Source organism: Nicotiana attenuata, chromosome 9 (genome assembly GCF_001879085.1).
Source record: "Nicotiana attenuata strain UT chromosome 9, NIATTr2, whole genome shotgun sequence".
NCBI lineage: Eukaryota > Viridiplantae > Streptophyta > Magnoliopsida > Solanales > Solanaceae > Nicotiana > Nicotiana attenuata.
The window spans coordinates 2,783,191-2,797,061 of NC_031997.1; the positions used below are offsets into that span (position 1 = coordinate 2,783,191).

Here is a 13,871-nt window from a genome sequence, read left to right on the forward strand (position 1 = left end):
TCAAAGGGAAACTTACTTATCCAGATGCAATCAATTCTTGTTTGTAAAACACACACACATCCGTGCATTCCTTTAAGTTTATAGCCATTCCCCATTCATGTGGGGGATTGTTGGGTTTGTTATTAAATAATAACAAAAGAGGTGTGAATGGAAAATGGTGGGAAAAGAAATGGAGGGACGACCCGCGACCCGGTCCGGTCTAGCCCGTTTTTCTTTCCCGGATTAATTTAAATTCGTTTTAAATTTCCCGCAAAAATTTCCAACAGCCATGGCTATTCTGAAACAGTGTCACACCTGTTCCAACAGCCATGACTATTCTGAAAAGTTGCAAACCTCTTCAGAGGGTCACACCTGTTTCAACAGCCATGACTATTGTGAAAGGTTGCAAACCTCTTCAGAGGGTCACACCTGTTCCAACAGTCATGACTATTCTGAAAGGTTGCAAACCTCTTCAAAAACATCACCAAGTTGGCTATAAATAGACCTTCAAATCCCAGAATATTTAATTACTAAATTTTCTGAATCTTCTTCTTCTTCTGCACAAAATATTCCAGTGTGTTTTACGACCATCGAGTGGTTCGCCGATCACCAGAGTCTTAGGTACCGATACACTGGTGAGTTAAATCGTTCTATCCTGGGAGGATATATTCCAAAACCTCGGGTACTTTAGGGGAATAATTTCCTTAAGGACATACTGTGTATTCAGTGGGCTCGATTTGTTCCTATAACGTTTTTCCAGAATTTATTTTGAAGCAGTTTACTGTTTTCGGAATTTAATTTCTACTAACTTTCTATTTCTGTTTTCAGAAAGATTATTATTTAATTTACAACAATACAGATAAATAACATGTTCAGTTATGCTTGCTTGTTCTTATCCTCTGTCTCAGATTTAGGATGAATTATCTTTGGCTAGAATTTACCTCAAATCTTCCTATTTAATTTGTTTATAAAAAGGCTTAATACTTTTTAGTCAACAGACTAATCAAATAAGCTGCACTCTTCGAAAGGGGTAGATTTCTGGATAGCGAATTTATGCCCTAAAAACGTTTAACCAAATGAAATAATCATGCAAACAGACAATCTTTATTGGACTTCTTCCTACCACATTTAAGAATCGGAAAAAAAGGGAAGGAGGTTAAAAATATTTGCTGGTATTAAGCTAATCTGCTTTTTTGAAGAGTTTTTGGATGCAATATGCCTTGGCACATACGCCTATTGAGTTACGGATTCAGAATTTTCACCAAAGGGTGTCAAAATATAAATAATTAGATACATCAAAAAATCAAGGAGTCAACATACAATAAATCTATATAAAATAAAAAAAATCTATCTAGCGATATAATGCAATTTTCCGGCGAAGGGGTGTCACTGACACCCCTTGGTTCAATGTGGCTCGCCATTGCACGTATTAAGTGGAGGAGGATGCAACATGTGTTCAATTGAACCTAACATTTTTTACACTGAGCATAAATATATATATTTGAAAAGCTAAAATTTCGACAAATATTAAATTCTGCATAGTTCAATCGTAAAAAACAAAAATATTGAATTCTTCAAATTTAAATCCTGAATCCACCTCTTCTATATAGTAGTGGTCTACTCGTGGCTAATTTGCGTCTCGTTTATCTGACGCCTCATCCACTAGCCTTTATCATCTTCAACTGAAATTAAGCAGCACTCGCCAGTGCATTCAAATACTTGTGAAAGAGTAGTGTTAATTAACATGGCTGAGCAGCATAGTAAAAGGGCCATAAATAACACTTCATTTTATGTTTTTTTTTTATGCAATTTACTTTTGCAATAGAGGGCTTCTTTGGCTTGATGAGTCAATTACACAAACAGTGTCCTCAATCTCAAGTATGGACTTGATCTCCTTGGCCTTTCCCCACAGCACAGAATAAAATCCAGCAGATATGATAACTGCTCCTATAACACTGCCCACCACATTGTAACAAATAGTTACTTCATGAATTTATATATGTGCATTAAAAACTACTACTTCAAGCCTTTTAACCAATTATAGATGCACTAAACAAAGAGAGTTTAAGTTTTTTTTTTCTTTCTTGCTGACCAAACAAAACATTAAACAAAGAGAGTGAAAGGGAGCTTTGGAGCAACGGTAAAGTTGTTTCCATGTGACTTATAGGTCACGGGTTCGAGCCGTGGAATCAGCCACCGAGGCTTGCATCAGGGTAGGCTGCCTACATCACATCCCTTGGGGTGCGGTCCTTGTCCGGACCCTGCGTGAATGCGGGATGCTTCGTGCACCAAGCTGCCCTTTTTTATTAAACTAAGAGAGTATTACAGGGAGCAGAGTGCAACTGCGGCACCTCATTACATAAAGTCGTAGTAGAAGCAGTACTAGTAGTAGTAGCAGCAGCAGCAACAGCTATACCTAAACTAGTAGTAGTATTAATCGCAGTAGTAGCTATGCCTAAAGTAGTAGTGTCCGTTTGACGCGAAATTTTTTATTTAGTGCACTGACACTAGTTGTGTGAGGCCTTTTTTTTTTGTATCACAAATGTGTGGGACCCAGATTTTTGTGGTCCCAGATGTGCAAGATATGGGTCCACAAATTTGTGAGATAAAAAATTGTGTGAGGCACAAAATAAAATCACTCGTTTGATGCTGGTCAGCCTAGTTTTTGTAATATAACTACAAGCAACTTAAAGCTAATTGATCAATCATGTATAAGCATGAGGAAAAGAATGGCTTTATATATACCTTCCTAAATGGAGTGATTCAGCAAGAAATAGGATGCCCAAGATTGCTGCTATGACCATTCCCAAGGGCTTGAACATTGCTACATAAAGAGGACCTTTCTTGTCCAAGCACCATGTCAAAACATTGTAACGAAACACACTTCCAGAAACCGCCTACAGTTTAAGATAACAGAATCAGATATCTGTTAAAGAACAAGGTACAGAAGAGAACTGAAAATGAAACATCAAATTTCTTACTGAGAAAACAATGGCTATCATCCCAATCCCAGGCTTCACCATCCATGCCTCTGGATTTCTTTCGAGTGCCAGAGTTAAAATTGCACACTGAATGCTCCCAAAGCAGCAAGTGAAGAACACTATTGTCATTTGTTCAGGGTATTTCTTCACCGTATCTGTCTAAACGAGTACAACATGAAATGAATTCCTAATAATGTCCTATTTCTCAGATATAAACCTACTTATATCTATAAACTAATATAATATCAGCAGCCCTAATGTCAAAATGGTTGAGACGATGAGAGTCTACAATTACAGGATTTATGCACCAAGTGAAATGCTATTAAGTGTAAAATGAATCGAGCCCACCAAAAGGTTGCTTGAGACAAAACGAGTTTTTACTTATGAGGTATGAATTGGAAACAGATTGAAGCATCCTCTACTATGACAGCAGCCCGGTTCACTGAGCTCCCGATATACGCGGGACCGGGGAAAGGGCCGGACCACAAGGGTCTATAGTACGCAGCCTTACCCTGCATTTCTACAAGATGTTGTTTCCACGATGTTCTACATGTAGTATCATTAACTGAAATAAGTCCTACATACACGAAGTGCACTGCTAACTCTGAAAGATTGTGAAGATAGTTTTTAACTTCAAATTCATTCTCATTGTTGAATCACATGTGATATGTTTTACCTGAAGAATGTTCCATCCAGAAGACATGATGCAGGTGGTGGTAATGAGAAGACCTCCCAGTAACCAGTTTGATTCTTGTGAAAGTAAAGAGTGAAGAGATGAATCAGAATGTAAAGCAGATGATCCAAGTACTCTTGGGCCTTTATATAGAGTCATGATAGATGCCCCTATAATTGCAACTATGGTACCCAAGGATTTTGCTTGACTGCTGGCTTTTCGTATATCTAACTTCTCCATCCTGAAAATTGCAAAAACCCATGAAGAAATTATGAACATGTGAGCCACTAGATACAACTAAAAACTTGTAATCTTGCATAGTACCACTTCTACTATTCAACTATTCAAGAGGGGAAAAAGCTCATGGTCCAAAAGCCCAGGCTATTCAGTGGCAGAAGCTAGTGATTTTGCAGCACTATGTCAAAAGATTTGTGTTTAAATCAGAAGATGACAACTTTTTGCATATGCCACGAGAGAATAACTTGGGTACTGGAAACATCACCACTAAAGAATGTGGTGTAGTGGATGGAGCTACTCTTCCCTTAACCAGAGGTCTCGGGTTCGAGCACTGAGTATGGAAAAATCCTTGGCAGGGAGCACTCCCCCCGAATGGGGTCCTACGCGGTGCGAATCCAGATATAGTCGTGCTCCTATGCGGGTAACGGACATCGGGTAAAGAGCAGCCCGGTGCACTAAGCTCCCGCTTTGTGCGGGGTCCGGGAAAAGGCCGGACCACAAGGGTCTATCATACGCAGCCTTACCCTGAATTTCTGCAAGAGGCTGTTTCCACAGCTCATGGCAATTCAACGCGGACACCAGAAAAGAAACCAAAAAAGCGAAACTACTGGAAACACCTAACTGCGCACTCTGACTCAGAAACAAAAGTGAGTTTACTACACTAACAGTATAAAATATATTTATATACACAGGTCATTTATAAAGTAATTATAGGTAAATTTCTATGATAAATATTACTTGGTAACCTAATAAAAGTGGTAGTTATCCTACTACAATATGTTAAGCTAACTGATAATATAAGAATCTTTATATAGTATGTGCATATTACTTAAATCCAACAAAATTAGGAGTTGGCTAAGCGCAATTTGGAAGTCCTATACCTGAAAATAATGGCAAGCAAAAATGTAAAACCAGGCATCAAATTCCCTAAAGCAGCTGCCAGAGTAGGAGAGCTGTATTTGATACCTGTATAGGCCAGAACCTGCAGCAAACATATTCTGCAATAGAGTTTACAAGCAAAGTTCAGATTTTTTAATAAAAAAGACCCTAATTTGGTATCAATAATACAAAGAAGAAATTTGTACAATACCCCAACAGACCAAGAAGGAAGAATCTCCACAGTATAGACAATGTAAGAGGAGCTATATTGCTTCTGAAAAAAAAAAAAAAAGATAGAAATTTGAGCTACCAAAAAGTAAAAAAGAAGTAATCACAAAAAAATAGTAGCAGAAAAGCATTTGATTTTGACAAACCTGCACCTATGGAAGATTAAGAAAGGAAGAAGAAGAAGGGTACCAAGGGCATTATAGTAAACAACATAAACAAGATTACTCATTCCATCATTCATAGCTGCTTTTCCAAGTGTAATCATACCCATTTCACAGCATTCAACCAATACCATTGTAACAAAAGGGAAAACATCCTTTGACCAAGATTGCATCTCCATTATAACCATTTCTCTCAGTGTGGCTGCTCAGTGCTATATTCTATGATAAATAATGAAATCTTGTTCAGAATCTGATGAAAGACAGTTACTTTTCATAGATGAAAAACATGAGAATAGCTTTTCAGATGACTCAAGACACATGATTCCGTACTAAATTGACAATGTTTGTTTTGTTTTATGTGGGAAAAGGGTGATGTCATTAATCAAGTTGGCATTTGTTTGTATTGTCTTGTGTACTATAATAAGATCAGTTATTTTAATGACCTCTCCTTTTCAATATTAGCTAGAAAAGGATATAGAAAGAGAAATTTGATTACAAAAGGCAAAGCAGGGCTATGGTGGAGTTGCCAACTTGAATAGATTTTAGTGGTTAAGCTTTGTCAGATACCACTATGATTATCGCCGTTAAATTGGTTTCAAACAAAAGCGCTTAAATAGTTAAGGTAAACTTTTTTTAATTTGGCCATACAAAGTTAATGAAGTGGAGCCTTGGAGCAACAGTAAAGTTGTCTACGTGTGGCTGTCCAACGGGACGGGCCGGCCCGTCCCGTCCCGCGTCCCGTCCCGTCCGACTTCAAGTTAAACGGGATGGGCCAATGTTAAACAGGACACGGGATGGGACGGGACGACCATTTCGTCCCGTTTGTCCCGTCCCGTCCCGTCCCGCGTCCCGCCTGAAATTTTTATTTTATATTTTTTTAAAAATCTAGCCGTTGGGCAACGGCTTAAATTGCAAAAATAGCCATTGCCAACGGCCAAAAACGGGCAAAATACCCCCTCCCCCCTACCCCCCAAACTTTTAATATAATCTCTAAGTTTTTTAAATTACATTTTGGCCCTATTTTCTACTATAAATACCCCCCATTCTTCTTCGTTTTTTCCCGCAAAAAATCAATCTTCTCTCTCAAATCTCTTACATTCTAATTTTCTATCTATATTATTCTCTCAATTTTGTTACTATCAACTATCAAGTGATAACTTTCAAGTTTCAAGTATTTGGGCAAATTTTTGGAGCAACCCTCAAGCTTCAAATTAATTCGTCAAGTATTTGGAGCAATATTTTGGGCAATGTCTTCAAGTTTCAATATTTAATCACGGTGCACTCGTTCCATCTCCTAATTTTAATGTATAATTTTTGCGTATCATTTTAGTGCTTAATTTTTGTGTTACTTTACGTGTTCTATTTTCGTATTTCATTTGTGTGTTTAATTTTTGTGTTAGCTTTTTTAATTTAATTTCGTATTTAAATTATGGCACCTAAAAATGTATTTGGCATTTTTAAAAAAAGTAGTAAAAAATAGTAAAGGTGAAAGTAATAGTAATCCTAATCCTAACCCTTCTCCTAGAATTAGAAAACGTATAGATGAAATGACCCATGTTGATGAAACTTCATTTTCCCAACCCCTCGCATTTTATGATGTTAATGTCGGAGAACAACTAAATCATGAAACTTTACAAAGATAATTTGGCAATGATATTTTTTTTGAGGACGAAGAAAATAAGGATGAAGAAAATGAGGAAGAAGAATTAGATGAAACACCCACAAGTCCCGCAACACAAGCTCCAACTTAGAGTCAATCTCAGTCTGGAGCTTTACCCCCTATACCCCCTGTAAGGGGTAAGCCTAAGGCTGAACGTCCCAAAACATCACTCGTATGGAAATTTTTTAAACATGATAAAGTCAATCATCGTGCTATATGTGAAAAATGTAAGCAACAATTTGCACAGACAACAAGTGGTGGGACGGGGGGTTTAACTAGACACTTAAGAAAGGATCACAAATCTTTATAGATACAAGCTAACATAGAAGCCGGAAAAATTATAGATCCTACCATCGGTACTGGCACTCCTAGTGGATCTGGTTCTAATCATATTCAACAATAACTTGACCCTGCTTCTGGTCATGATTTACGCCCCTATAACAAAGATAGAGATCGTAAGAACTTAGCAAAAATGGTGGTTGTCTGTGGCTTACCTTTTACTTTTCCTTCTCACCCTGCTTTTGTGCATTATATACAAGAAACTTATAACCCTGCTTTTCAAGGTTTTCCTAAGACCACGGTTAGACATGATATTTTTAAATTTCAAACCGAATATCTTTAGTATATTCGTTATGTATTTTTTCACTTAGATTGTAAAGTGTCTATCACATCTGATGTAGGTCGTAGTCCTAATGGTTGTGATTATTTAACTGTTTTATGTCATTGGGTTGATCATCACTGGAACATGCAAAAACGTATTATTGGTTGTAAATTTGTTGATTCAAAACACACTGGAGCATATATTGCAACTACAGTTCTACAAATACTTGTTTTTTATGGACTCATTGATAAAGTTTTAACTATCACCATATTTTTAACTTGGTTGTAAAAGATGATCTTAATTTATTTTCTGATGCTTGTAGTAAAATACAACATGCTTGTGGCTATATTTTTCGTGCTAATGAACAAAGTAGAATTCGTGAATTTGCTTAACAATGTGCTAGTGCTAACCTTCCATTTAGAAAAGTTCCAAAAGATGTTTGTACTAGGTAGAATTCTACTTGTGAAATGCTTAAAGTTGCTTATGATTATCGGGTGCCTATCCAAAAGGTATTTAATATGCATAATGGTATCCCCGCTGATCAAATTGTTGATTCTGATTGGGATGAGATCAAAGAGCTTACTAAATTTTTAGAAAAATTTTATTATGCTATAATGGTATATATTATCCTACTGTTACACAAATATTATGGTATATTTGTGGTATTTCTGTTGTATTTGGTAAGTATAAAACAAATCCAACTTATGCACCGGCCATTTATGAAATGATTTCAAAATTTAAAAAGTATTTTTTCCCTATTCCCGAAGTTTATTTAATTTCTACTCTACTTAACCCATCTTTAAAACAAAGAGGTGCAAAGGGACTTGTTCGTAAAATTTATGAGAATTTAGCAATTCAAGAAAATGAACAACCATCTCTCGGAGACTGCCAAGCTAGCATATATTCTTATGCTAGATCAATGTTTGATAAATATGAATCTATGGATACAACAGGTTGTGAAACTGCTCCTTCTACTTCTAAGTCTAGAGCAGAAGTTTTATGGGAAGATATGGATGATATAACAGGTTTTGATTCCTCTATTGATGATGAACTTGATTCTTATCTTAATCAAGGATTGGAAAGTATTAAAGACGAAAAAGGCAAGGAACAACTTTTGTCATGGTGGAGGGAGCGTGGCAAGGATTTTCAAACACTTTCAATAATGGCCCGAGATATCCTGGCTATTCAAGCATCACCAGTAGCATCGGAGAGTGCTTTTAGCGCGGCAAGATTTCAAATTAGAGAACATAGACATGCATTAGCGAAGTACAGTCTAGAGATTTCCGTATTATTCAGAGACCGGATTAATTCAGAAAGAAGAAATCTTGGTTTTGAAAAATTAACCACTAGGGAAGAAGAAGAATACAATGAGATACTTAGCACTGGGAGCGATGACGGCATGGAGCTCATGGAACATCAATCAACATTGCCAATTCCAGCAGAATGTCCGAGAGATATTATTGATAAGTTACAAAGAAGCTATATAGGAGCTTACAAATATTAGTATGATAATTTGTAATTGGGTACTAAGAGGCCAAGTTCAAGCAGAACCCTTCCTAGAAGGTGGCTGCGTAGGTTAGGTGCTCTTCAAAAGAATTATATTTGTATTTGAGATTTGAAAGTTCTATTAATAAAATAAAACGCTCTAAGCGTTAATTTTTTTTATGAATTGTCTTAGCTACTTAAATGCTTTGAAATTATATTAAATAAATTATAACTCTATTATAAATTTATAATTACTAGAATATTTCATTACCAGTCTTTTGTTTAAATTTGTATAATTCTTTACTTAGTTTTCTAATTTTCGTTTTAACATTTAAGTTTATTAAATAAGTCAAAAATCTAGCTGTTGCAAACTTTAAAAACATAGTACTTTTCAAAAAACTAGACGTTTTTTTTTAAAAAAAATATACACTTAAGGCCCACGAACCCGTCCCGTCCCGTCCCATCCCGTCCCCTCCCGTTTGTTAGCTGGACGGGATGGGCCGACCGTTTCGTCCCGTTTTGTCCCGTCCCGCTTAAATGTCGTCCCGTCCCGTCCCGTCCCGTTAATTTCGCCCCGTCCCGTCCCGTTGGACAGCCATAGTGTCACCTACTGGTTTGAGCCGTGAAAGCAGCCGCTAATACTTGCATTAGGATCGACTGTCTACTTCACACTCCTTGAAGTGCGGTCCTTCCTGAATCCTACATGAAGGCGGAATACCTTATGCATCGAGTTACCCATACAAAGTTATCTATCTATCTGTATCTATATTATTTCAAAAGCACGAATGTTAAAACGCTAAATGTTGAACGACAAAAATATCCCCAAAATATCGATAGACTTTTATACCCTTTGAAAGCTAAATTAGCTTTAAAAGATATTATCCTAAAGGACGAAATTGTAATATTAGTAATAATGTCATACTAATTTTACTTGGACAATAAAATCGGACGAAGAATTTGCGCGTCCTTCTAACTCTATCTAATTAAAAGAAAACGCACGAGAGATTTAAACCTAATCAATCACAAAACCTATATGACATTCTAGGTAAATACTTACCCACACCGGGTGTTTACACCAAACTATATTAACTCACCATGGTTAATTAGTTTAATTAGATGAGAACGCATATAATTTGGTAAGTTTTTACCTGACATTCTATATTTGTTTCATTATGTTCATTAGTATTCCAATGTTATTTATAATTTATTACATCTACCAAAGATGTGCTCAAAAGTAATTAAAAATTGGCGGGATGTGCAGATTCTAGAAATCAATTTTGCTGTTCACAAAGGAGCGTAAATCCACGTTTTTGAATAAAAGTTCTATAGTGTTGGAATAACAAATCTTTTTTAAAGAAATATAACCAAAATTATCAAATCCTTTACTGTTACAAATTTTGGATTTTGAAGTTATTTTTAAAATATTAATTAAATAAATAAAAGAAAATTTGAAAGAATATCAAGCAAAGTAATCCAAGCCTCCGTAATTTAAGAAAACTTGATTTATATAATTCTTACCTCCGTAATTACTATCGTTAAGGCATTTAATATGCACACTCAAATTTTTCATGCATCTTTTTAATTAGGAAAAATTTCACATAAGAACAATTGGGCTCCCTACTTTTCAATTTTATAGCTCATATTTCAATTTACAATCAATTAACGCAAAAATAATAGGCTAATACTCAACATTCAACTTAAATAGGTTCTCGAAATTACTATTTAATTTTTAAAAAAGATTGCTCAAGTTTTAAGTTAAGTTTCGAATCAGTAACTGTGACTAAAGTATTAGCTCAACAAACCAAATCCATTTGAATGGTGAAAATTAGATTTTTAACAAGCTTAAATATGTGGGTTTAAATTTCAAATTTGATTTCGTGAGAAATTTGGAGTAGGTGTTATTTAGACTTGTTAGAAATAGTATAAGGAGGTTGTATATAAAATTTGAAGTCATTTAATGGAGATTTGGACTGGTTTTGAATAAGAATTGCAACATAAAATCGTGGAAGAAGTTCGTCTACAGACACTTGTATAAAGGTGTATAAAAGTTTATAATAATGTATAAGGTGTGTTTATACACTCGTATACACTATTATACAAGAATATACATAGTTATACAAAAAACTGACTTCGTCTTCTTCCTTGCGTTTTTTTCTATAATTTAACTCAAATCTTGCTCAAATCTACTCCAAATCACTTCAAATTTAAAGTTTGAACTCCTTTCAATCAATTGGAACAATACCCAATCCAAACAACTAACAAACTCAAAAAATCTTGATTTTCGAAAGCAAAGCTTTGAATGACCTTCAATGGTGGACTTCTACTCTTCAATTTTCTTATATTGCAACCAGGTGACGCAGGAGGAGAAGCAGTAATGGAGGACGACCCCTTGAAGCATATGTAGAAGATGTGAGAAGAAGAGAGAGTGAAAGCAATGGTTGTGAGAACACAAATTTAACTCCATAACTTTTAGAAGCATTGGTTGTAAGAACACAGATTTTGAATTTGCTAGTGCTTTCAAAATATGTACAATATGGGCTAGATTGGATAAAACTTAAAACATGAGCTATTTTTTTGTTATGATGTGAAGTCATGTGTATTTTCTTGTAATTCTTTCTTTTAATTATATAACTAACCCTTGAGAAGGTGAACAATATTATTTGATATTATTGTTAAATTATGTCACATGACCTTTTTTTCAATTATAAAATTAGTGATAAATCATTTAACTTTTATTTACTATTAATAGAAAAAAGTTGGGAAACATTTTTAAAAAGCTGTAAATAACTTGATAAAGAACGGGTAAAGTAACATCCTTTTTCAAAAATTGTCGCTTAATTGACATAATTTGAGACATGATGAAATACATTTATTATTTAAAGTTGGATAAACAATTTTATTTAAATATAAAGTATGAGCAAGAAATACATTGTTCCTTATCTTTTTACCGTTAGCGAAAAATATAAGTGCAGCGCACGTACATAGAAACTAGTTTTCATATAAATCGCGTAGAAGTTAACTTGTTTGGGCCTTGAGATAAAGTGTAAAAATAGCATGGTCTAGACAGTTTTCGGACTGGTCGTTCAAAAATAGGCAGCGATTGCAAAGTCATTGAAAAATAGCCACTATTTTGCTGCAACACGGAAAGTTCTAGCATAATATGCTGGAGATCGGTGCACTTGTGTATGAACTTCCAGCATATTATGCTGGAACTCCAACATGCAGAAATTTCAGTGTAACCGATATATTATACTGGAACTCCAGTATAATATACTGGAGTTCCAGTATATTATACTGGAATTCCAGTATATTATAATGGAGTAGTTTTCCCGATTTTAAACAGTGTTTTCGTTCAGATTTATCTTTACATGAAAGTGGTTAAATTTCGATTACTTTTGAAACTGTAATTATTTTTGAATGACAACTTGTAAATCTGGCTATTTTTAAATTTCTCCCTAAAGTGCACCAAAATGATTTTGGGCCTAGAACCATGAAATTGACTTGTTTTGTGCAGCCAAGTAAACGACTCAAAGACGAAATGAAGTTGGAATTTAGACTTATTATAACCTTGAATGACCACATATATAATGGATTTTTTTCTTTCCTATATACTACATGAAACTTTATTATCAAAATTATCCCAGTTTTAGAAATTACCCATCCTAAATAAGGTTACTTACAATTTATATACAATCCATTATTAGTGCCTTAAATTAGGGAATTAAGCGACACCCTTTTCCTTTTTTCTCTCCTCTTCTCTTTCCCTATTTTAAAAATCCTTTTATTTATTATTGAGGTTCTTTTCAATTGATAGGGTCCAAAGATTTACTTTTTAAGAGTATTTAATTGATGGGTGGACTGAAAATTTATCAATATTGATTGCTAAGTACTATTACCTACAACACATTATTTTAGGAGTGTTAGAATTTATTGGAATACCATTACATTTCGTATTTTTTATTAGATGGCTTGTTATTTTCCACTGATAAGTGTGTAGTTGGTAGTGTTTTTATTCTTCACTGATTTGTTTAGTCATTTCATGTGACGACCCAAAGGGTCATCACCTGTTTCCTTACCCATTTTTTACTTTCGAGGCCTTGAAAACCTCATTTAGGGTTGCCTCGATTTGCGTGTGCAGCCCGGGCGCGTAGCCGGAAAGCTTAAATATGAATTCTGTGAGAAAAATGCTAAATTTTGATATTAAAATGAATAAATTTGACTTCGGTCAACATTTTAGGTAAACGGACCCGGACCCGTAATTTGACGGTCCCGGAGGGTCCGTAGGAAAATATGGGACTTGGGCGTATGCCCGGAATCGAATTCCGAGGTCCCAAGCCCGAGAATTGAATTTTTGTGTGAAATTGTTTTCTGGAAATAATTAAGGAAATTGGAAATGAAAACTGATTAGAAAGTGATGGTATCGGGCCCGTATTTTGGTTCCGGCGCCCGGTACAGGTCTTTTATATGGTTTAAGCACTTTCTGTAAAGTTTGGTTGAAAACGGACGTCGTTTGACGTGTTTCGAACTCGAAATGGAAAATTTGATGTTTTGTGAAACTTGGAAGAAATAATGGAATTTGAGGCTTAATTCGATGGTTATGATGTTATATTAGCGATTTAATCGCACAGATAAGTGCGTAGAATGTTTTGAGGTTGTGTGTATGTTTGGTTTGGAGCCCCGAGGGCTCGGTTGAATTTTGGATAGGCCGTGAGTGCATTTTTAACCTTTGTGAAAATCTGGCATTTTAGTTCTGGTATCTTCGCATTTGCGAAGAAGTTCTCGCAAATGCGAGCTCGCAAATGCGAGCCTTTGATTGCAAATACGAGAAGGGGGAATCCTGCATTGGGTCGCAAATGCGACCATCTGGTTTGCAAATGCGATGTGGAGCCAGTCGCAAATGCGAAGTCTGCTGTTTCGCAAATGCGACATAATTGTCGCAAATGCGATGCTCTTATTTTTGCCCAGTGTTCGCAAATGCGAACATGAC

The 13,871-nt window shown here is 35.5% G+C and overlaps 1 protein-coding gene across 1 annotated transcript; it reads right to left on the bottom strand.

Annotated features, from left to right (window-relative positions):
- LOC109231967 (WAT1-related protein At3g28050-like) lies at window positions 1,348-5,482 on the bottom strand. The gene is made up of 7 exons (XM_019397579.1): window positions 5,124-5,482; window positions 4,961-5,023; window positions 4,752-4,868; window positions 3,637-3,874; window positions 2,961-3,119; window positions 2,725-2,876; window positions 1,348-1,934 (listed from the first exon to the last, which is right to left on the bottom strand). The coding sequence occupies exons 1-7, from the start codon at window positions 5,324-5,326 to the stop codon at window positions 1,790-1,792; spliced, it is 1,077 nt and encodes a 358-aa protein (XP_019253124.1). The 5' UTR covers window positions 5,327-5,482; the 3' UTR covers window positions 1,348-1,789.